Source organism: Schistocerca americana, chromosome 2 (assembly GCF_021461395.2).
Source record: "Schistocerca americana isolate TAMUIC-IGC-003095 chromosome 2, iqSchAmer2.1, whole genome shotgun sequence".
Lineage (NCBI taxonomy): Eukaryota > Metazoa > Arthropoda > Insecta > Orthoptera > Acrididae > Schistocerca > Schistocerca americana.
Window position 1 is genome coordinate 572,077,331 of NC_060120.1, and position 24,689 is coordinate 572,102,019.

Here is a 24,689-nt window from a genome sequence, read left to right on the forward strand (position 1 = left end):
AGTTTGTCTGTTGAAATATTGTATCAAGATGACTACATTATCCAGCTGCATACCCGAGAAAAGTATCAACAGTGCCTATAACCTTCCCAGTTTCAGATTCTACAGCTAATAGCTAATCAAGATAAATTCACCATCTACATTGTGTTTGTATGTTTTACTTTTGCTGTCTTTTCTGTTAATATCCAAATGTAACAGGTCTGTATTTTCATATTTTTTAATATTTATACCCCACTCATCTGAGATATAGGTATTGCGCACAAACCAACAATCAGTGGTGGGCAAGTATTCAAACAGTTCTAACACTATGTTATTTGTTTTAATCAGCCTGCAGTTAGTATTTAGTAAGTATGGTTCTAAGTCATGACTGAACAGTCAAGATGCATGTTTCTTATGTTAATCTTTCCCACAACTGAATTTGTGTGACCACTCATAATCAATGTAGCTTGCAAGTTTGATCCAGAAAATTGATGTTGATATATTACAATAAAGGTGATCATTGGAACCAAGTTTTGTGCCAATAAATGGGAAATGAATGGAAATGGAAATTCTACAGTGCCATTTACATTTATTCAATAACTGTTAACCACATCAAATAATCACAGAAGGGGGAGTCAAAAAGCAATTCCTTAGACTTTTGAGGCATCAAAAAGGTCAGTAGCACTTCAGACCCTAATAATAAAAGAATATTAATTTAATGTCATGTTTATGCCCTACATGAGATTGCACAAACCTGTCCAACTCCCAGAGTTTATGGTAGCATTAAGGCCTGTTCGTTGATAAGCACCATTATTGTAGCAGTATGTTTTTAGCTTGAAATGTCTTCCATTGAAGGGTGGACTGTTCCATGAAGGAAAACTCATATCCCAGCATGCTGCAAAAAACATTAGTTGAACTGATGTTCAGTTCTGTATTTACATTTTGTAGAATGAAATATAGTTTTCAATAGTTTAGAACAAAATAATGGTTGCACTCACATAAACTTTTAAGTGTTGTGTTGTGATGCAGGCACACACACACTCACACACACACACACACACACACACACTGAAGAGCCAAACAAACTGGTACACCTGCCTAATATCGTGTAGGACCCCCGTGAGCATGCAGAAGTGCCGCAACACAACGTGGCGTGGACTCAACTAATGTCTGAAGTAGTCATGGAGGGAATTGACACCATGAATCCTGCAGGGCTGTCCATAAATTCATAAGAGTATGAGGGGGTGGAGATCTATTCTGAAAAGCACGTTACGAGGCATCCCATATGTACTCAATAATGTTCATGTCTGGGGAGTTTAGTGGCCAGTGGAAGTGTTTAAACTCAGAAGAGTGTCTCTGAAGCTACTCTGCAGCAATTCTTAATGTGTGGGGTGTTGCATTGTCCTGCTGGAATTGCCCAAATCCATCGGCATGCACAAAGGACATGAATGGATGCAGGTGATCATACAGGATGCTTACATATGTGTCACCTGTTAGAGTCATATCTACATGTATCAGGGGTCCCATATCACTCCAACTGCACACATTCCACACCATTACAGAGCCTCAACCTGCTTGAACAGTCCCCTGCTGACATGCAGGGTCCATGGATTCATGAGGTTATCTCCATACCCATACACATCCGTCCACTCGATACAATTTGAAATGAGACTCGTCCAACCAGGCAACATGTTTCCAGTCATCAACAGTCCACTGCCGGTATTGACGGGCCCAGGCAAGGCATAAAGCTTTGTGTCATGCAGTCATCAAGGGCACAGCGATGTCAGAGATTTGATGTTTTACCAGATTCCTGATACTCACGGTACATGGTGAAATGGCCGTATGGGAAAATCCCCACTTCATCACTACCTCAGGGATACTGTGTGCCATTGCTCATGCGCTGGCTATAACACCACATTCAAACTCACTTAAATCTTGATAAGCTGCCATTGTAGCAGCAGCAACGACTGCGACAGACACTTGTTGTCTAACATGGGCATTGCAGACCACTGCATGGTATTCTGCTTGTTTACTAATCTCTGTATTTGAATGCACATGCCATACCAGTTTTTTTGGCACTTCTGTGTATGTGTGTCTGTTATAGACACACACACACACACACACACACACACACACACTGTTGGAGATTTTTAATGGCACGTATACTGTGAGTTCATATACCCTGACAAGCTGAATCAGGCCTCATCTGGAAAAATGAGAAACAGATGATCCAAAAGTCTTGATTCCACTTCACTCAGAAACCACTTGCATAGTTAAATGGATGGAAGTTCATCTGCAGGCTTTAACTCATGCACAACAGTAAATTTTTAAGAATGGCAGGTCCTTTTTAACAGTATTTTGACAGGAAAATCTCTTAATTCCCACTTGCATAGATAAAAGGCATTGGCATTCCATCAGATTTTGTTCCAGTATTTTCTGCACTTGAACAGTGTTATCTTGTGTTCAAATTCTTTTATTCACTACAAAGCCCATTTCACACCATTTTGCCACTAATATTTGTGTTCGAGGTTTTGTCGAAACACTTCCAGTCTTAAACTCTTGCATATACAGTATCATACACATTTCCTGTAACTGTGCTTTGTGTAATACCTGACAATGAACATGTGCTGTTTTATCATGAGTGCCATTTTGTGTTAACTTAACTGGTCAACAAACATGTCTGCTCCTCTCAGTCACTCAAACATAATGACACAGTGAAGTTCTTGGGACAGACTGTGCAGAAAATGCATGTGCAAAGACAAAAGACAGCATCCAATTTCCAGCATTTTCCCTGACAGGCAGATCTCCTGTTCATTAACATGTATCAATTTCTCACAGTCTTATAAATATTTTCTGGGACAGATTTATTTTGCTCACACAGTATTATTTACAGGTCTATATCTTAAACATGACTTACCAATAAATTCTGGTACGAGCAGCTGGAGTTGGCGATAATGTGTGGGTAAGGTGTGCTTCTTTGTGTGAATGAATGGTGTGTGTTTCTCTTTCTTTTTCTGATGAAGGCTGAAAGCTAATGTGTACATGTCTTTTAATTAGGCCTGTCTACAACTTAAGGTGTCATCTTTATGGTAATAGTACTCTATCTTTTCCTACGTTGTTGATATTTCAACCTGGAATTTCTATTGTTTTATTTTACCAATAAAAATAAATTACTTCAAGCATTTCATTGTCTAATCTAAGGGAGAAATAAAAAGCATGAGGCAGGCAAGATGTTATTAATCATCTTCCAGTCAACCAAACAACCTGCATTTATTTTAAAATATTCAAACACAAAATGAAGGTGCTGAAACTCAAGATTTAAGCCTACATGATGCTGGAAATCCTACATGTATTACAATGCAACAGGTAAAGGTAACCACTAACTATATATCTGAAGTGGTGAGCTTCAATAAGCATATAAACAAGGACTGGAAGATTCTAGTTCAGCTTGCATACTTCTGAGCTTCAATAATTGAACAACATAGTTGAGTTTGCATCTGTATCTTTAGGTGTGCTGAACAACTGCAAGCACTCATGAGGTTTTTACTATGTTCCAGCTACTGAGCATGTGACTAAATATCACTCAGTGTCTCCACTACACATACTATGATTATTTTCACTCAACACATTATGCAAACATCTAGATCAAAAGATGACTACCTACAACATGACATTACAAACAATGACAGGATATCTCCAGTTTTCATTCTATCAGCCTCATCCAGTTTTTTTCTGTTCTGACAATCTCTAGGCTTTTGAAGTACGTAGTATTTGTTATTTACCTGTATTGTTTCTTTCAATTACAGCACTGCATCCACCTTGACTTATGCCCATCTGAAATAAAAGACAGACCTCATAATCAAATGACACAGTACACTCAATTATCATAATTATATCTAATAATAATAAGAATGATAATAATAATAACATTCTGTCACATTAAGGCAACACACACACACACACACACACACACACATATATATATATATATATATATATATATATATATATATATATATATATATAAAAGATGAGGTGACTTACCGAACAAAAGCGCTGGCAGGTCGATAGACACACAAACAAACACAAACACACACACAAAATAAAAGCTTTCGCAACAAACTGTTGCCTCATCAGGAAAGAGGGAAGGAGAGGGGAAGACGAAAGGAAGTGGGTTTTAAGGGAGAGGGTAAGGAGTCATTCCAATCCCGGGAGCGGAAAGACTTACCTTAGGGGGAAAAAAGGACAGGTATACACTCGCACACACGCACATATCCATCCACACATACAGACACAAGCAGACATATTTAAAGACAAAGAGTTTGGGCAGAGATGTCAGTCGAGGCAGAAGTGTAGAGGCAAAGAAGTTGTTGAAAGACAGGTGAGGTATGAGTGGCGGCAACTTGAAATTAGCGGAGATTGAGGCCTGGCGGATGACGAGAAGAGAGGATATACTGAAGGGCAAGTTCCCATCTCCGGAGTTCGGATAGGTTGGTGTTGGTGGGAAGTATCCAGATAACCCGGACGGTGTAACACTGTGCCAAGATGTGCTGGCTGTGCACCAAGGCATGTTTAGCCACAGGGTGATCCTCATTACCAACAAACACTGTCTGCCTGTGTCCATTCATGCGAATGGACAGTTTGTTGCTGGTCATTCCCACATAGAATGCATCACAGTGTAGGCAGGTCAGTTGGTAAATCACGTGGGTGCTTTCACACGTGGCTCTGCCTCTGATCGTGTACACCTTCCGGGTTACAGGACTGGAGTAGGTGGTGGTGGGAGGGTGCATGGGACAGGTTTTGCATCGGGGGCGGTTACGAAAGCTTGTATTTTGTGTGTGTGTTTGTGTTTGTTTGTGTGTCTATCGACCTGCCAGCGCTTTTGTTCGGTAAGTCACCTCATCTTTGTTTTACATATAATTTTTCCCACGTGGAATGTTTCCTTCCATTATATATATATATATATATATATATATATATATATATATATATATATATATATATATATACAAACAAACACAAACATACACACAAAATTCAAGCTTTCGCAACAAACTGTTGCCTCATCAGGAAAGAGGGAAGGAGAGGGAAAGACGAAAGGATGTGGGTTTTAAGGGAGAGGGTAAGGAGTCATTCCAATCCCGGGAGCGGAAAGACTTACCTTGGGGAAAAAAGGACGGGTATACACTCGCACACACACACACATATCCATCCACACATATACAGACACAACAATATATATATATATATTGGCAACTAACAGAGTTAGAGAATACACATTCTTTGGTTACTGTCCTACATTAACATTCACCATTAAAATCTAATGGTTATATCTACCACCAATTATCAGTTTCAATAATTCTTCAAGATTATGAAAATTTGTTAATGAACAGGGAAGTGTATCAGACTAATAAGTAATAAATTAAGTATTGCCCACGAACCACAGACTTTACCAAAATGGAGTGGTTGTGCACCTCACTGATACAGTTAGCCATACTGTAGATGCCTTTCTGTGGTGATACTATGAATGACTGAAAGCAAGTGCATGTAGCTCTATTGTATGGTTAAATGATGATGGCATCTTCTTGGCAAAATATTCCAGAAGTTAACAGTCCCCTATTTGGGTCTCTGGACAAGAGCTATCAGGTGAATGTCATCATCAGGAGTAACAAAACTATCATTCTACAGATCGGAGCATGGAATTTTAGATTAAAAATGGAAATGGATATGTTGAAGTTTGATATAGTGGGAATTAATGAAGTTTGGTGGTAGGATGAACATGACTTCTGATCAGGTGAGTAAAGTGTTATAAATACAAAATCAGACAGGAGTAATGCAGGAGTAGGTCTAACAAAGAATAAGAAAATAGGAATATGTGTAAGCTACTATGAACAGTATAATGAATTCATTATAACAGCCAAGGCAGAAACCTACACCAGCAATGTAAATTCGTATGCCTACAGGCTCCATGAATGAAGAAAGGATTCGTGGAATGTATGGGATAAAGGAAATTATTCAGATAGGAAAATTCAGTTGTGATGGGGGACTACAATTCAATAACAGTAAAAGGAAGAGAAGAATATAATATAGAATATTGTGCTGTGAGACTAAAATTCAATAACAGTAAAAGGAAGAGATGAATAGAACATAGAATGTACTTATTGAATTAATGTTACTACAATTATTGTATTTTAGTTGCAGATCTCAACTGAATTTTCCTACCTGAATAATTTCCTTTATCCCATATATTCTTTCAAAAATTGTGGGAGCATACAAGCTTTAGGAAAGGAATGCCAGAGGAGTCCACTTAGTAGAATATTTCACAAAGCATAAGTTACTCAACACAAACATATGGTTTGAGAATCATGGAAGAAGACTGCATATGAGAAGTGACCAGGAGACACTGGATGGTTTATAATGATAACATAGCAATTTTGGAATATGTTTTAAACTGTAAAATATTTACAAGAGCAAATGTAAACTCTGGCCATAAATTACAATTAAACTGAAGAAACTGGAAAAAGGTAACGAATTTTGGAGATTAGACCTGGCTAAGTCAAAGGAACCAGAGGTTGTTGAGAGTTTCAAAGGGAGCATTAGCCAAGAATTGACTGATACAGTCAAAAGGAATACAGCAGAAGATAGACGAGCTGCTTTGAAACATGAAGTAGTGAAGGCAGCAGATTATGAAACAGGTAACATGGCAAGACCAAGTATAAATGGCTAGAGGGCAAATGCAAGGCTACAGAAGTATGTATAACTAGGGGAAAATAGATTCACCTATAGGAAAATTAAAGAGACCTCTGGAGAAAGAAAAAGCAGCTGTATATAAATCAAAAGTTCAGATGCGAACAAGTACTAAACAAAGAAGGGAAAGTTGAAAGGTGGAAGAAATATACAAGATGAGTCACCTAAGAATTGCACCGCAGATATTACGGAAATGTAAATCGCTATTACTGTGCAGTTTTCACACAATGGATTGATAGGATCTTATATTGTTAGCCAAAAACAGATTGTAATAATACTTAGAAAGTGTATTTTTGGTGCAAACATACACTTTTTAAATGAAACAACGCCTATTAACATTAACAAAATAAAAGTAGGGTAAATTAGAATGTCAGAGGTGCTCATTGCAGATCCTATTGCGAGTCATTTATGAAATATCGCATTTTGAAAAGTTTCCAAGGGACACTTGTTTCTGCCATTCAACCTGTGTAGTTGCTAGGTATGATTTTGTTAGGTTTGCTTACAGTATGCCATGAAATCATCGAGAATTTGGCAACAGCTGTAAGACTCAGTGTTATATATCACTCCAGAAGAGTGGTGTGTATCACTGTGCATTCTTACCAACAAATGATACTTACAAATGAAAAATTATAAAACGAATTATTATAGAGGACAGCACAACTATTGCACAGTTTTATTCTTTCATTTGCATGTGGAGAACAAAGCCAAGGGACAACACGTTTCTTCAGAGTAGGACAGTGACTGCAGTAACTTTGTGAGAGTAAGTACTTGCACAGGTGGAATATCAGAAGTCCCTGAATCTCTGGTCTACATTGCAGAAGCGTATTGTCCACACAATAAGTGTGTGTGTGTGTGTGTGCGTGTGCGTAGAAGAATCTATGTTGTTTACAGAGAAATACTGATAAAGACACTAACTTTAGCTCTATAATGCAGCTGTCCACAGCAGTGGACACCTGACATTGTCACTTCTTTGGCATTCTTCATCAATCCTGAGGCTGCAAATGCGTGCAGTCTGCTACAGTGGATACTCCCTACTAGCACTGCACCCTGTGTGTATTTGCAAACTCAGGATTGATTAAAAACACCAAAGAAGCAACACTTTCTGCTGCCCACTGAAGTGTGCAAGCTCAGGATTGATTAAAAATGCCAAAGAAGCAACATTAAGTGCTGTCCACTAAAGTGGACAAGTCCACCACATGGCTAAAGTACTACAACAAAATGTACAAAATGCTTTAAAACAGCTGGGAGAAACTGATGTGTTATTACTAACGAAAATACCATGGCTTTTATAATAATAAGCCACAGACTAAAGGAAAACAAAATATTGTCTAAAATACTAAAAAATAGCAAATTATTATATAAGTGTATATAAAAAGATGAAGATGTAGATGAAGACGAAATGGGAAATAAGATACTGCGTGAAGAGTTTGACAGAGCACTGAAAGAACTACTGATGGCCTCGGGAGAGCCAGTCATGACAAAACTCTACCATCTGGTGAGCACGATGTATGAGACAGGCGAAGTACCCTCAGACTTCAAGAAGAATGTAATAATTCCAATCCCAAAGAAAGCAGGTGTTGACAGATGTGAAAATTACTGAACTATCAGTTTAATAAGTCACAGCTGCAAAATACTAACGCGAATTGTTTACAGACGAATGGAAAAACTGGTAGAAGCCGACCTCGGGGAAGATCAGTTTGGATTCCGTAGAAATGTTGGAACACGTAAGGCAATACTGACCCTACGACTTATCTTAGAAGAAAGATTAAGAAAAGGCAAACCTACGTTTCTAGCATTTGTAGACTTAGAGAAAGCTTTTGACAATGTTAACTGGAATACTCTCTTTCAAATTCTTAAGGTGGTAGGGGTAAAATACAGGGAGTGAAAGGCTATTTACAATTTGCACAGAAACCAGATGGCAGTTATAAGAGTCGAGGGGCATGAAAGGGAAGCAGTGGTTGGGAAAGGAATGAGACAGGGTTGTAGCCTTTCCCCGATGTTATTCAATCTGTATATTGAGCAAGCAGTAAAGGAAACAAAAGAAAAATTTGGAGTAGGTATTAAAATTCATGGAGAAGAAGTAAAAACTTTGAGGTTCGCCGATGACATTGTAATTCTGTCAGAGACAGCAAAGGACTTGGAAGAGCAGTTGAACGGAATGGACAGTGTCTTGAAAGGAGGATATAAGATGAACATCAACAAAAGCAAAACGAGGATAATGGAATGTAGTCAAATTAAGTCAGGTGATGCTGAGGGAATTAGATTAGGAAATGAGACACTTAAAGTAGTAAAGGAGTTTTGCTATTTAGGGAGTAAAATAACTGATGATGGTCAAAGTAGAGAGGATATAAGATGTAGACTGGCAATGGCAAGGAAAGCATTTCTCAAGAAGAGAAATTTGTTAACATCGAGTATAGATTTAAGTGTCAGGAAGTCGTTTCTGAAAGTATTTGTATGGAGTGTAGCCATGTATGGAAGTGAAACATGGATGATAACTAGTTTGGACAAGAAGAGAATAGAAGCTTTCGAAATGTGGTGCTACAGAAGAATGCTGAAGATAAGGTGGGTAGATCACGTAACTAATGAGGAGGTATTGAATAGGATTGGGGAGAAGAGAAGTTTGTGCCACAACTTGACTAGAAGAAGGGATCGGTTGGTAGGACATGTTTTGAGGCATCGAGGGATCACAAATTTAGCATTGGACGGCACCGTGGAGGGTAAAAATCGTAGGGGGAGACCAAGAGATGAATACACTAAGCAGATTCAGAAGGATGTAGGTTGCAGTAGGTACTGAGAGATGAAGAAGCTTGGACAGGATAGAGTAGCATGGAGAGCTGCATCAAACCAGTCTCAGGACTGAAGACCACAACAACAACAAAAAGATAATGCTCAGTTTCTTTAATAGATGTAGTGTTATCTTCTAAGACTTATTTTCCTGGCTATCTTTCAACAACATTTCACATAGATTTCATTTCGTTGTCTGATCTCACACATGCTTTAATACCTATAGAAATTACTCTCTTCAGAAAAATTCTTTCAAAAATGGTTGCAAACTTATTTTTAAAAAAGGTTGAATTTATAATTGGCATTAGGTACACTTTACAATTCACCCTAGTGAACATTTTTAAGCCTACCTTAAAACTTTCCACTGTTTTGTCGTTAATCATTCTCATTGTTTACATTAAGTGTTTCTAGGCTGTACTTGTAATGAAGTTATGTAATGTGATTAACAGTGTATCGTGATCTGTCATTCTGTTTATAACTAGGTAAGCATGTTATTGTTTAACTTTGCTTTTTGTACAAATACATTATCTTCCAATGTATAACGGCCATTCAATAAGTAATGCAACACATTTTTCTTCTCAGCCAATTTCAGTTGAAAAAATGCAGAATTTGTTGTGAGACATCATGCAATATTCCCACTTCAGCTCCTACAGTCTCATGAAGCTCTAATAGGTGACGGTGCTATATGCAGCCTCCAAAATGGAGTCTATAACAAAGGTTCATTCCAAGCAGAGAGCTGTCATTGAGTTTCTTTTGGAGGAAAACCAGAGCATTACAGATATTCATAGGTGCTTGCAGAATGTCTATAGAGCCTGTCAGTGAACAAAACCATGGTGAGTCATTGAGTGAGGTGTCTGTCATCATTGCAACCAGGTTGAGCAAACCTGTCTGATCTCCCAGATGCTGGCCAGCTGTGCACAGCTGTGACTTCTGCAATGTTGGAATGTGTGGACAGTCTCATTTGAGGTGATCGACTGATTACGATTAAACATTTCATTGCTCATCTGAACATCTCTGTTGGTGGTGCTCATGTACTTGTCCACCAGCTGGGTATTCAAAGGTGTGTATCCACTACATTCCTTGCTGCCTAGCAGAAGACCATAAAATGCAAGAAAGGACCATCTGTGCAGAATTGCTTGTGCATTACAAGGCTGACTGTGACAATTTTTTGTCACACATCATCACAGGTTATGAAAATGGGTTCACCATTTCGAACCAGAAAGAAAATGGTAATCCATAGGGTGGTGTCACACTACCTCTCCTCCAAAGAAAAAGTTCAAAGCTGCAACCTCAGCCAGTAAAGTCATGATGATGGTCTTCTAGGAATCTGAAGGGGTTATTTTGTTTGATGTCCTCCCTCATAGTGCAATGATAAACTTTGAAAGGCATTGTGCTACCCTCAAGAAATTGAAGAAATGACTTCAACATGTCTGTCATCACAAAAATGCAAATGAAGTTCTCCTTCTCCCTGACAATGCAAGACCCCACACAAGTCTGCACACTGAAGAGGAACTTACAAAACTTCATAGGACTGTTCTTTCTCATCCACCCTACAGCTCATACCTTGCACCTTCAGACTTTCATCTGTTTGCCCCAATGAAGGATGCACTCCATGGGAAGCAGAACATGGATGATGGGGACATTAGTGGTGCAGCAAGGTTTGGCACCAGCATTGACCATTACAGTGGTATCAAGCAGACATACAGACCCTCCCAGTAAGTTGGTCTAAGGCCATCACATTGAATAGAGATTTTTTGAAAAATAGGGTTTTGTGGCCAAAAGAACAAGGAATAGCAGATGCCACAGCACCCCAAATAAAATCAACCAGCTTTCATACTACTTCCTTGATTTTTCATGAAAGGAAATTTATAGTTGACACTAAACCAAATGTGCCCAGGAACCTATCTAAAGTACATTTTCTGTGAGATTATTTTAATAAATTTACAATGAAGTTGCCACAAACAAATAATCATTCTGAAAGACAGCACAATAAAACATCAAATTCCATCATGGAAATTTCCCAATTACCCAGAAAAGATTTAGAACAACAAAAACGATTACACTGCCCATTATTATCCCATAGAAAATTTACTGATTTCTGTATTTTTGAATTCATATTCATTTTTTATGAAAGTGAAACTCCTACTTTATCAATCAATGCAGTTAATTTGTAACCATTTATTACAAGATTGAACCCCCATTGGTTATATGATGTTCAGACAGACAAGTGACATCAGTTTCTTTCCAACTACTATCTTCCAAACAAACTAACAACTCATTTACTTTATTTTTTATATGCCTAATATTCTGATGAAACAATTTCATTCCCTCTGCTCTTATGTGATGAAATGAGAGTCACTGTAACTTTAATTTCCTTTAATACTTTTTGTGTGAATCTTTAATTTAACCTAAAATGTTCATCTCACCTGGCCCCAATCACCACAGGGATTTGCCTTTGTATGCTCTTAGACCCCCTCATGCTTTTTTATGATAGATCTGATAACTTGGCATTACCTCTTGTATTCAGGCATGGGCCATGATGAGTTATCCCAATCTCCTCACAGCACCCACAGGAACAGCACCTACATGAGGTCTCATATCCACTCTAAGGAGAATTCCCACATATGTTTTTACTCATTTCACATGAGAGTTAATCTAAGATTGGTCATGGCATGACCTAACCTTTTAAAAAACTTACATTTGCGTGAAAAGTAGCTGCTCATTTTTTTCAGGGCAGCCCTAGTACTGTAAGATTCAACAAAGATTATGTGAAAGAACTTTGCTCCTCTTGTAGTAGCAGTTTACCATAGTTCACTGGAGAAATAAAATGTACCTGGCAACTGGGAAAAAGCACATGTCATTCCCATTTCCGAGAAGAGTCTTAGGACTGATGCACATAATTGTAGGATTATATCATTGACATAAGAAAGATCATAGAACAGATGCACATAATTATGGGCCTATTTCATTGACATCAATCTGTTGTAGTTATGGAACATGTTTCATGCTCAAGAATTGGATGACAAAAATCTTCTCTATAAAAATCAACATGGATTTTGCATACAGAGCTTTGTGAAACTCAACTTGTTCCGCACTCAGATTCATGCCATGTTCCTTCACTTCAGGAAGGAATCTGACACCATTCCACACAGCCGTCTAATGAAGAAAATGAGCTGACAAAGTATCAGACCAGTTTGTGACTGGGTCACTCCACACAGCTCACAAAGTATCAGACCAATTTGTGTCTGGGTTCAGGACTTCCTTGCAGACAGAACTCAGCATGTCACTCTTAATGGAACAAAGTCTACAGATGTAAAGGGAATTTCTGGGATACCAAAGGGAAGTGTGATAGTACTGTTACTAATTACAAAGTATATAAATGATCAAGTAGAAAGTGTTGGAAGCTCTTTAAGATTCTTTGCAGATGATACAGTTTTCCATAAGAAAGTAGCAATCCCAGTAGACCGTATTGACTTGAAAAATGACCTACAGAAGACTGATGAATGTTGCAGTTTCTGGCAGTTGACGCTCTACATAAATAAATGTAAGATATTGTGGACATACAGTAAAGGAAATCCACTACTGCACAATTACACTACTGATGATAAATTGCTGGAAACCATATATGAAGTAAAATGTCTAGGAGTAACCATCCAAAGTGATCTTAAGTGGAATGACCACATAAAACAAATAGTAGGAAAAGCAGATGACAGCCTGAGATGCCTAGGAAGAATCTTAAGCAAATTTAACTCAACCACTAAAGAAGTGGCTTATAAGGCACTTTTTCAACTGACTCTTGAGTACTGTTTAGAAATCTGAGATTCTTACCAGGTACGAATGTTAGAAAATATAGAGAAGATCCAACAAAAAGCAGTGCATTTCAACACGGGATTATTAAGTCACTGCAAGAGCCTTATGAAATGAACATGAGAAAACAATTCAGGAAACTAGAGATAATACAGACACTTACAGACAATCATTCAATCCATATGGCATTCATGAGTGGACCAGGGAAGGAAGGATCAATTAATGGTACCAGAAGACCCTCCACCACACACCATCAGGTGGGTTGCAGATTATGGAAGTGGATATAGAGGTTTCCAGCCTGAGTGTTTCTGGCTCCCCCACATATCAATACCAAAGTATCTTTGGTTAAACCTCTACAGATTTTTTCTATGTTTCCTGTACCTAAGATTAGCACTAGGTTTCACAATACTCACCACCTGGTATCCTGAACTTAATGTTTCCTGTAGCTGCCAGACTACGTCTCTCAAATGGCCACCAGAACAGAACTCTTCTTTTCCTAATTTCTCTCTCTTTACCCCAACTCTTCTGAAAGATTCCCAGCACTGTTTTTCTGCACCATGCACCATACATTCATTTTTATCTGTATAAGGTTTACTTAATTCTAAATTTGCTAACAAAGTTTCCATTCCCCCCACCCTTCTAATTCTTTGTGAAAGGTATAAATGTTTTCCTTCTCTCCTGTGTTTTTCTGATCTTTCTGACATAATCTACAGTCCCATGGAAGATACTTATTGAGTATTTCATTATCCTCCCCACTGCATGCCCAGTGAAACCACAATTTATAACATTCTGAAAACACTCTTAGTTTAATTAACCTGTAACGACATCCACATCTGTCACACCTGGCTGATAGTTTTTATAAAACTTTAACACAAGATTTCATCGCATGAAAAGAGTAGATTTAGTGAAATAAAAAATTATATGACAGTTTACAAACATTTCTCATGAGTCATACTGGGTCCAGAAATCTATATGCTGACATGAGAAGAAATGTGCACTTTTTGCACCATTTCACTTTATTTAAACAAATGCTAACACATTAAATAATGCAACTACACTTAAATTATATTTATGCCAATAAGAAATGTCTGAAAGTAGTAAATCTCTTGCTTATGACAGCAACCTAATTTCCCTTCAAAGGAAACATAAATTAAAATCTGTTAACTACTACTGCAACCCCAAACTTGTGTTTCCTCTTTATTAATACTCTGATGCACATTCAACTATACTTGTTCTTCTACGTGAAGATTAAGACTTTTTGCCCATGCATCTTATTTTGCTCCTCCCAGAATACAGTAGATTGCTCTTTACTACACTATTCATTGCAGCAGTATTAATACCTTCCAGTTGAAACCATTGTATCCATCCTAGCAATAATTCTCCTATTATCTGCCAACAAATTACTTCAAATGGCACTGTCCTTGTGATGAAATGAGGTACTGTAAGTCATTTAAAATTAGCTCAAACTCTTGGACCATTTGCACAGACTTAAAATGGTTATTCACACAGTGTGTATGGTATAGCCAACCAAGTTCCTTCATTCCGTACTCTGGTAGTTTCATCTGAAGATAGGATCTTGATATTAAAATGTAGCTTACGTCTCACAAAAGTAAAAAATCTTGGCAATTACCCAGAGTATATTGTTGTCTAGTTTTATATTTCCCAGTATGTAAATCAATGGAAAGACAACCACTCACCAAAACAGATTGATGTGTGGAGCATAGTAACATATAACAAAAAGCAGCATTCACACTAGTTTTCCAGCAGCAGCTTGTCTCCAGCAACAGCACATACATTCAGATACACAACCACACAGACATTCAAATGTACATTCCCACAGCCACAGCAACATTAATTATAGATACTTGATTACTAAAAGCAGTTTTCTGATCTGAGGAAGGTGGGGGGGGGGGGGGGGGGGTGGTAGAGAAGGATGGCAGGAGGGGGTGGTGGGAAAGAGGCAAGTCTTTGGACAGATGATATTGCAGTTATATAACAATATAAAAAAAAGTACAGAGGGTGCAACAAAAAGAGATGAGGGAAGAGGGAGAGGGGGGAAACAGGGGAAAAGATGGGAGGGCAGGGGGAAAGAAGACAGATGGGTAAAGAAGAGAAGGGAGAAAGGGAGGAGAGAGAGAAGGGAGAGGGGTTGAAAAAGGGGGCAGGAGAGAGGGAGGGGGGAGAGAGGAAGGGAGACAGAGGGAGAATGCCCACAAGGGGGAAGGGGAGAAGGAGGAGTGGTGGGAGAGAGCAGAGCATGACATGGGTAGAGAAGGTGTGGTACAGATAAAAGAGGAAAGGGAAAAGGCAAGGTAAGGCAGTGGGAACATGTTAGCAGAGATTTAGCCTAAGGGGATTGTGACAGTGTAGGATTTGTTGGAGAAACAATAGCCATCTGCATAGTTCAGAGAAATTTGTGCTGGAAGAGAGTATCCAAATGGCATACTTAGTATGCAGCTGTTGAAGTATTTTGCACTGTGGTGTACAGCATGTTCAGCAACTGGATGGTTAAGTTTGCAGTTTGACACAGTTTGGTGGTGGACATTCATTGCAAGTACATAGTTAGTTACTTGTCATGTGTGCATAGGATGCTGTAGAGTAATTGCAGTTACATAACATGTGATCCTGCCTTTTATTGGGTAGGAAATGCCTGTAACTTAACAGCAGCAGGAGGTGTTGGCTGGGTGTATGGGACAGGTCTTGCACCTTGGCAAGCCACAAGGGAATGACCCATCTGGTGCAGGATTGGGAATACAATTGGAATAGGGATGGGCAACGATATTCTGTAGGTTGGATGGGTGGCAGAACACTACTCTGGGAGATCTTGGTAGGATTTTGAGTAGGATAATCTCATCTCAGAGCACAAAGTGAGGTAGTCAAAACCCTGATGGCAGATGTGGTTGAGCTTTTCAAGGCCATGGTGATTCCCAGTGATCAGAAGAGTGCTAGCTGGTAGTTGATTAACAGATTTACTGGTATCAAAGGAGCAGGTGGCACAGGAGATTTGGCAGATCAACTATTTAGGAGATGTCTGTCAGTAAAGGCACTAGTAAGGTTACTAGTATACTTCGACAATTCCTGATTTCCGCTGCAGATGGGGGAATCAGGGATTGTGAGGCTGTAAGGAAGATACTTTCTGACATGGAATGAGTGACAGCTCTCAAAGAGGAAGCTCTGTTGGTTGTTAGTGCACATCATATGGATCAGTTTTGGCAAACTAGTCACTTCATAAAAATCCAATTATAGTAAATGTTGTAGTCTTATGCAAGGCATATAAATAAAATAAAATAAAATCATTAATTCTGACAACAAAAGTATTTAAAATAGCACCTCTGCAACTATGGAGAAGCCCACATAAATCTTCAGCTACAATGTCTCATAGTACATACGGTAAAATATTAAACAATTTGAGATGCTGAGCAATCAAACAAACATTGACAACTTCTTTAGTTCAAGTGTATGATTGAATAAAATTATCTATTGGTAAGAACACACTTTTTAGCTCTACAGCATGCTAATCTGAAAGAATATAGCATAAAGTTGTGTCTAATTATTCTTGTAAATAAGTACTGGCATCCATATTCCTCTAGCCTGCACTTTTAAAAAGAAAATTATCTCTTGACAATGGCTCCTTTGAAGCCTTTTGATTTCAAGCTCATGATAATTTCATCTTTCCCTTATGTGGCCTCTTATAGAAAATGTGTATGAACTTGGGTATTTGCTTCTAACTCAAAATCTTTCTAGCTAATTCCCACAGACAGCTTAGATACAACAACAGATGAACGTTTTGGTCTCCCTAGAGAACACTGATTTCACAATCTCTTGGAGAAATATGGCCCACACTATTTAGTATCTTACTCTACACCAAAAAAAGTAAAAGCCTTCAAACAAAAACTTGAATTTCTTAAATGCCCGCATTACAAATAAAGATTTAATCAGCTAATGGAAAGATCACAGTATCACAGTATTTTCAGTAAACATCACAGAACAATTTTAGTTTATGTATGGTAGCACTGAACTTTACTCTAACAGTAGACATTAGAGAAAATAGACTTGCTTAATATTGCTTTTAGTCAGTGATTACAAAAATTACACTGTGCTCTCCATACACTGAACATCCAAGGAAAACTTATTTAAGTTTCAAAAATATAGAATATTTGTATGCTTTTTGGTGAGTATAAGCTTTATTGAACTGAAGACTAAGCTGTGTGTCTGTGGAAGATTATATAAACATGCACACAAACACTCAGTACTAAGTTAATTTATATCTTATCATCTTGGGTGTAGTTCAATTTGAACAAAGGGTATACTGTAGGGATGTGTTATCAATCGTAGATTAATGATGAGCTAATATTGGCTGCTTGTTGCCCCATCAGCTGATGGATAAATGAAGAACTGGCTATCACTACAACTTCATTATTAAAGATGCAGCACTCTAAAGACAGTCTGTCTCCTGCCCACTTTGGCCTATCATGTGATGCAGGTCCCAGAACTATTTATTTTTAATTGCTTTCTCGAAATCTTTTAGTTTCTTATCATCTTCCAGCACACTTTACGGGACAACTGTACAATTTAAATGATTCATTGTAAACTGAATTATCCAATCATCCTATTATGTCACTGAAGCTTATTGGAATGGTTTTATAAATTTTATTGGAAGTAAACTACAAAAATATTTAAACATTTAAATATTTAACCAACCTCCTCTCTTCCTGAATTTAAATTCCAGCCATTTTCCATAGGGCTTTTCATTTATTTTATGGCCTATAAAGCATTCCTATTCAGATAATATTTGAACCACCTCTCTCCAGGGCTTATCAAATTGTCTGATCTTTCATCATGTGCTATGTCACAAACAATTTTACAGGATTTCTTATCACACTATCACTGATTACATTATAATAATTAAAGGATTTCTGATTTACTGCCATCTGACATCACAAAAATTTGGTCATATGTTAATTACTAAGCACAATGAAAGTTTTCTTGTTACAGGCCAAAAGGTTAAGGCCCTTCACCTGAGCTATGGCTCTTCCACGGACACTTGTGGCTATTCCACTTTCCTGTTATGCCATGTCTATGCTACTAATTAAAACACTTCTCTCTGAATGAAAGATATTTACTTATGGACATCAGAAAGTAAGTTACACACGGTATCCCATGCAAAGAACATTGTGCAACAAGAATGACACATAGCCAGAAGAGAGTATATGTCTTGGTTTCCTGTGGATATTGTTCTGCTATGGTATGGACAATATGTTCATCACAGTGGGGCAGTGAAATGGTGAAAAAAAAAAAAAAAAAAAAAGGGAAAGCACTCCAAGCTGAAGTATGTGAAAGAGTAAAATTCTTGTGGGCAAAATGCCTAAATTGTAGCGAGCAAGTGACAGCTTTACTGGACCTGTTGCATTAAGAGATGGACAGTGTACAGTACACAGATGTGCTGAAGGACGCTGGGAGAGTCGGAACAGATGACAGAACTGAAAAGCCTGTGTCTCCAGATGTACTGTGTGGCCTGATACAGAGCAAAGAGCTCCGCAGTAAATACTGAGCAGTGTTCTGGAAGTTGATACCAAAAAATGTTGGTGGCAGTGATGAAGGCACACCCAGCACCATGGTCAGTCCGAGAGCCATTAGTGTGGATAAAGGTACTACCATGAAGTTCTATGTGAAGGTCGAGAAAATTATGGAGATAGAGCAAGGCTCAGAAAGTATTGTTACAAAGAGAATGAAGGCCAAGATGGACACAGGCTGCCGCATGAAGCCAAGATGGTGAAGGGTTCACACCCACTGGAAAAGTGGCAGGCAGCATGAAGTTAAGCTCTTGGAGCAATAGCTGAAAGCAAACTCCAGGAGGTAATAGAGAAGAGGGATGTGTCCCTTACTGGCAATCAAAAGAATCATCAAAGAAGGAGGTGTAGAATGGGTGGCTAGGCATAAGTATTGGCTGATGAGAAAATCACGGTGGTATGACAGTGGTTCGAGAGCTTCTGCATACACTCTCAACTGGGCTAGTGTAAAAGACACCAGTGGCCAAATGGATGCCACAATGGTGGATAGTATTCAGACAGCATCAGAGGGACAGATGTGCAGATGCATGAACGAAACACCTTTAGACTAGTTTCAAACAGACAAGTGACCAGTACAAGTGGAGGAGGGTAGTCCATTCCGCCCTCCAGGAAGTACTACTGAGGACACATAGGGCACTGAGGAACCAGGTACAGTGGGCAGCCAGGTAATACACCTGGGAGGACCAAGAAAGTTTCCTATTGAGCATGAGCCCCAGGAATTTACTAGTTTCAACTAGCAGAAGACAACAGGTCCAAGATGTAAAGAAGAAACTAATTGTGCCACCAGAAATTCATACAAATGGTTTTGTCAGTTGAAAAGTGAAAGTGATTGTTGATATTCCATGACTAAAGACAACTGAGACAATGCTGAAGACACCACTCATGGAGAAAAGTCTGTGGAGAACTCAATAAATGGCAAAATCATCAACGAGAAGGGAGCCGGATATGCCAGACGGGAGACAGGCAATTATTGGGTTAATGGTGATAGCAAAGAAGACGATACTCAGGACGGAACCCTGAGGCACACTGTTTTCCTGGATAAAGGTGTCCAACAAGGCAGAATCTACACATACCTTTAAAACTTGGTCTTTTAAAAATTACTGAAGGAAATGTGGCACACAGCTACAGAAGCGCCATGTCCAGAGAGTACAGAGGATACCAGTCCTCCATCAAGTGTTGTAGGCTTTCTCTGAATTGAAAAATATGGCCACACTCTGGGATTTCTGCAGAAAACAATTCATGACTTGGATTGAAAAAGTGGGAAGATGGTCAACTGCATAATGGCATGCTCAAAATGCACACTGTGCAATGGTTAGTAAACTGCAAGACTCAAGCCACCGTACCTACTAGACATGAATCATATGTTGCATCACTTTGCAAACACAGCTGGTGAGAGAAACAAGGTGATAATTAGAAGGAAGGTGTTTGTCCATACCAGGCTTATGTATGGGTATGACAGTGGCTTCACGCCAATGTCTAGGAAATGTGCCATCTGGCCACATGCGATTGTACATATGAAGTAGAAAGTGCTTGCCCGAAAGAGAAAGGTTCTGCAATATCTGAACGTGAACATTGTCTGGCCCTGGGGCAAGGGATTAGGATGAAGTAAGAGCATGATCCAGCTCTCTCATAGTAAAGGCTGTATTGTAGCACTCATAATTCTGACAAGAAAAGGGTATTGCCTGAGCCTGCTCCACTCGTTTCTGGTGGAGGAAGGCAGAGTGATAGTGCGTGGAGCCCAAAATCTCCACAAAATAGTGGCCCAAGGTGTTGGAGGTAGCAATAGGGTTCCTATGTCATCATCTGCTATGGTCAGATGGGGTATGGACCTTAGTCCCAGAGAGCTGTCAGAGGTTGGCCCACATGACAGAACAGGGAGTGGACCTATTAAAAGAAGTAGTAAATGAAATACAGCTAGCTTTTTTGCTATCCTGAAGAATGCAACAACACTGTGCACACAACTGCTAATAACGAATGCAGTCTGCCATTGTAAGGTGATTGTTAAAAATGCAGAGAGCATGTCCCCATGTGCAAACTGCATTGTGGCATGCTTCAGTCCACCACAGGATCGGAACATGGTGCAGCAAAGACGAAGTGTGAGGAATGGAAAATTCTGCAGCAGTAAGGATAACATTAGTAAGATATTCTACCTTGTCATCCAACTGGAGAAATGTTGTTCATCGAAGGTCATCTGGGAGGAGTAAAGCCTTCAGTCGGCATTGGAAGGCTGCCATTTGCATGTGCACATAGGTGGAGTAGGAGTCAGCAAACAGATAGCAAACAGGAAATGGTCACTTGAGTATGTGACAGAGAGAATGGAGCTCTTGAGATGATGGGCAAGTTGGACAGTGCAGAAAGAGAAGTTCCAATAGGAATAGGTATGCATGGAGTCTGAAAAGAAAGTGGGTGCACCCATGTTAAGTCAGATGAGGTTAAGGTAATTCAGAAGGTCAGACAAGAGGGCACTTCTCTGATGGGATCTGGGTGAGCCCCAAAGGGGATGGTATGCATTAAAGTCAGCGAGCAACAGAAAAAGGTGAGGGAGTTGCCCAATCAGCTGGAGGACATCTGTCCTGGTGACACCGAATGACAGAGGGATGTAAACAGTACAAAGTGAAAAGGTGAAGAGAGGAAGGAAAATGTGGACTACAACAGCTTGAAGATGGGTAGTCAAGGAGATGGTTTGACTATGAATGTCATCCCAGGTGAGCAGTGTGGCTCCCCCATGAGATAGAATGCAGTCCTCAGGGTGAAAGGTCAAAGCTGACTGGAAAGATATGTGAGAGCTTTAAGGGGTCATGAGGATGCAATTTTGTTTCCTGGAGGCAGAGAACAAGAGCAATTCCAATAGCAGCCATAAGTCCCCTTTGTTGGATCAAAGGCTGTGAACATTCCATTGGAGGAGAATCATGACAAGGAAAGGTGAGGAGAGAAAAAATGAAGGGGTGTCACCTCAGCAGTTGCTGAGTGCCAGCCTTCAAAGACTGACTGCTACAGGGTGCAGAGGTTGAAGGATCCTGCTCCATGAGATCTGCAATTTGGGAAGGTAGCAGCTCAGGCAATCACTTCTCCCTGAGCCTGGCTTGTACCAAGGGGTACGTGCAAACCCTACCTGTCAACCTGGAGCTGGGAATTACATGTTACCTAGTCACCTGTTATGCATCAGACACATGGGTCAGCCTTCAGGAGTGGACAGGGAGGAAAAAGAGAAAGAAGAACCTCAAAAACCAAAGCAGAGGAAGGATAAGAAAAGGGGTACAAAGAAAAAAAAAGGAACAAAAAACAATGGAGAGACTGTTCTGATGTTGGCTACTGCGAACGCAGAACACATTCCCAGAAACATCCCAGATATGTAGCCCAAGGGAGGGGAAAAAGAATAGCAAGAGGATAGATATGCAGCACAGGAGGGGAAAGATACTGCAAATTTTGGGGCTCTGTGGTAGCCAAGCACAAACATGCCAAAGAGCAGCGAGCCCCCTGGGAGGATAAGATAATGTGGGAAATCAAACGCATCGAAACTGGAGACAAGATAATAGGGGATATAGAGATGAAAACTTAAGATTGCCTCAATGAGGGTCCACAGTTTTGGGGCAAACAGATCAAGTAATTAAAGGACTCTTAATTTTAACTGGAGTAAAAGAGGGAAGTTGAATAACAGCAAATGGGACAGAACAACCAATCAACCTGCCATATGAATAAATTAAAGTTTGACAAAATGTTTTAGTTGATTCTTTAAAAAATAAATGTGATCATAAAAATGTAAGAGAAAGAAAGATTGACACTGAGACTATGTCTTAATTTTATACATGGGCAGAAATTGAGTACAAAATATACAAGAAGGAATTAATGAACATAATACTTCTGAACTGGGGAGATTATTTGAAGAGAAGGAAGGTGACTAGATGAATGTCAGTACTGGGCTGCAACAACCTGTTGATATGATGCTAAGGGAGAACAAATTGAGAATGATGATGCTCAGAGCAGTTATGACTAAATTAATGAAGATAATTTTAATGGTGATGAGGAAAATAATGTTGAAGGCTGTGAAGTCAAAGATAAAGATTATACTGAAGTTAATGTATATGAGCTATGAAAGTTAGGTGATGGTGAGGTTTCTGTTAATGTAGTAGTGGGGAATGAGATTGGTAGTGAGGAAGTACTGGGTGGTTATAAGTAAAGTGCAGCTACTCCCAGAGGTCCAGTGTGGGTTGTAATTATTGTATAGCATCAAAACATGTAGATATTGTAATGTGTCAATGCAGAACCAATTTATGCTGGGAAAAGATTTGTTTCAATTTTAGTCACAACATATAAATCTGGCACTATGAATGCAAGAAAAATGTATAGAAATGTGATGGATTAGGACCTGGGGATGAGCAGAAAAGGTCAAGCAACAGAGAAAGGCATAATATTGAATTTATTATTAACCACAGCTTACACAATTTGTTCAATAAGAGCACCGGAGATGTTGGTAAAATGTTGCATCCATAAAACAATGTGATCAACAGTTGCTCACAGCAGTTCAGGTGAAATTTTAGCAATGTGTTACTGTATCTTGCCTCCGGATCAAGTAGACACTGGACATGACCCTAGTAAATGCATTCTTTTAGATATCCCCAGAGCTAAAAGTTGCATGGGTTCAGATCAGGTGACCTTGCGGGCCATACATATGGAAAACCTCTGGAGACAAAATGTTCATGGAAGATTGCATTAAACAGATCTTTCACTGTGTGAGTGACATGAATTGTTAACCGCTCTTGCGGTAAAAACAGTGGTATCCACACAGTTGCGCTCATCCACAGCAAGGATCACATGCTGTTACAAAGAGGTTTTGATAACATGCAGACATCATGGCATACTTGATAGGCCCTCTTGGTTTATTCTCTTCAAAGAAAAATGGACTGAGGATAAAGATTTTTGTCAGTCCACAACACAAAGTCACATACGTGTGCAATGGCTTTTCATGCACAATATGCAGTTTAACAGTACTCCAAATTGAGCAAGTTTGTGTTAACTGCTGAATGCAGCAATGTAAAATGTACCTCATCATTCCTTGGAATATTGCCCAGCCACAGGTCATCAATTTCAGTCCATGCCAGAAACTGAAGAGCAAATTAAGAAAATTGCTACAGATCATGTTTCAGTTGTTGTGCTATCTGGATATTGTAATATCGCTGTAAAACAGACCACACAACTTTCCATACTGTTGACCATGGGATGGACAATTGTCATGACACTGCACCAGCACTAACATTACGTGGGGCATGTGCTGCATGGTCCATTACAACAACAGAAACCATGTCAATAACTTAAATTGGGATAGAATGCCTTCTTCCTCCAGAAACCACACAAAGCCCACTCGTGTTTTTGAATTTCATTAGCATCATCTTTAAACCATTTAATGACATCAGGTCTCTGCTCAGATCTTTCAGTCAGTGATACTCTCTCAGTGCAACACTATAACTGTTGTTGTTAATATAACACTGTTTCATTAACAGCACATGGTCTCTCTCTTCGTGATACCCATTCTGTTCTCTAATGTTATGGCTTGTCAAATTATGGTATGAATGTCATACCATCATACAGACAATATAAATTTCCAGATTTGCACCTAGTGACCACAACTGGAACCAATTAATTTTCCAGCACACAATGGTACCGCACTAATGCAATAGCATGTCTACCTCGTTTCAGTGCCATACAATAATTACATCACACAATGGGCCTCTGTGAATAGCTGCACTTTAATTATAAGCACCCGGTATCAGAGAAACAGCTGTTGTCTACCACTACTTGTCAACCATT

The 24,689-nt window shown here is 39.2% G+C and overlaps 1 protein-coding gene across 3 annotated transcripts in view; it reads right to left on the minus strand.

The window, feature by feature from the left end:
* The window catches only part of LOC124595801, a 285,104-nt gene that overhangs the window by 148,328 nt on the left and 112,087 nt on the right, over positions 1–24,689 (minus strand). For all 3 annotated transcript variants that reach the window (XM_047134690.1, XM_047134691.1, XM_047134692.1), the window contains exons 4-5: positions 3,759–3,810; positions 731–871 (exon numbers count right to left, since the gene is read on the minus strand). In XM_047134690.1, the coding sequence (XP_046990646.1) occupies positions 731–871; positions 3,759–3,810 (193 nt within the window). The remainder of the gene's footprint in view (positions 1–730; positions 872–3,758; positions 3,811–24,689) is intronic.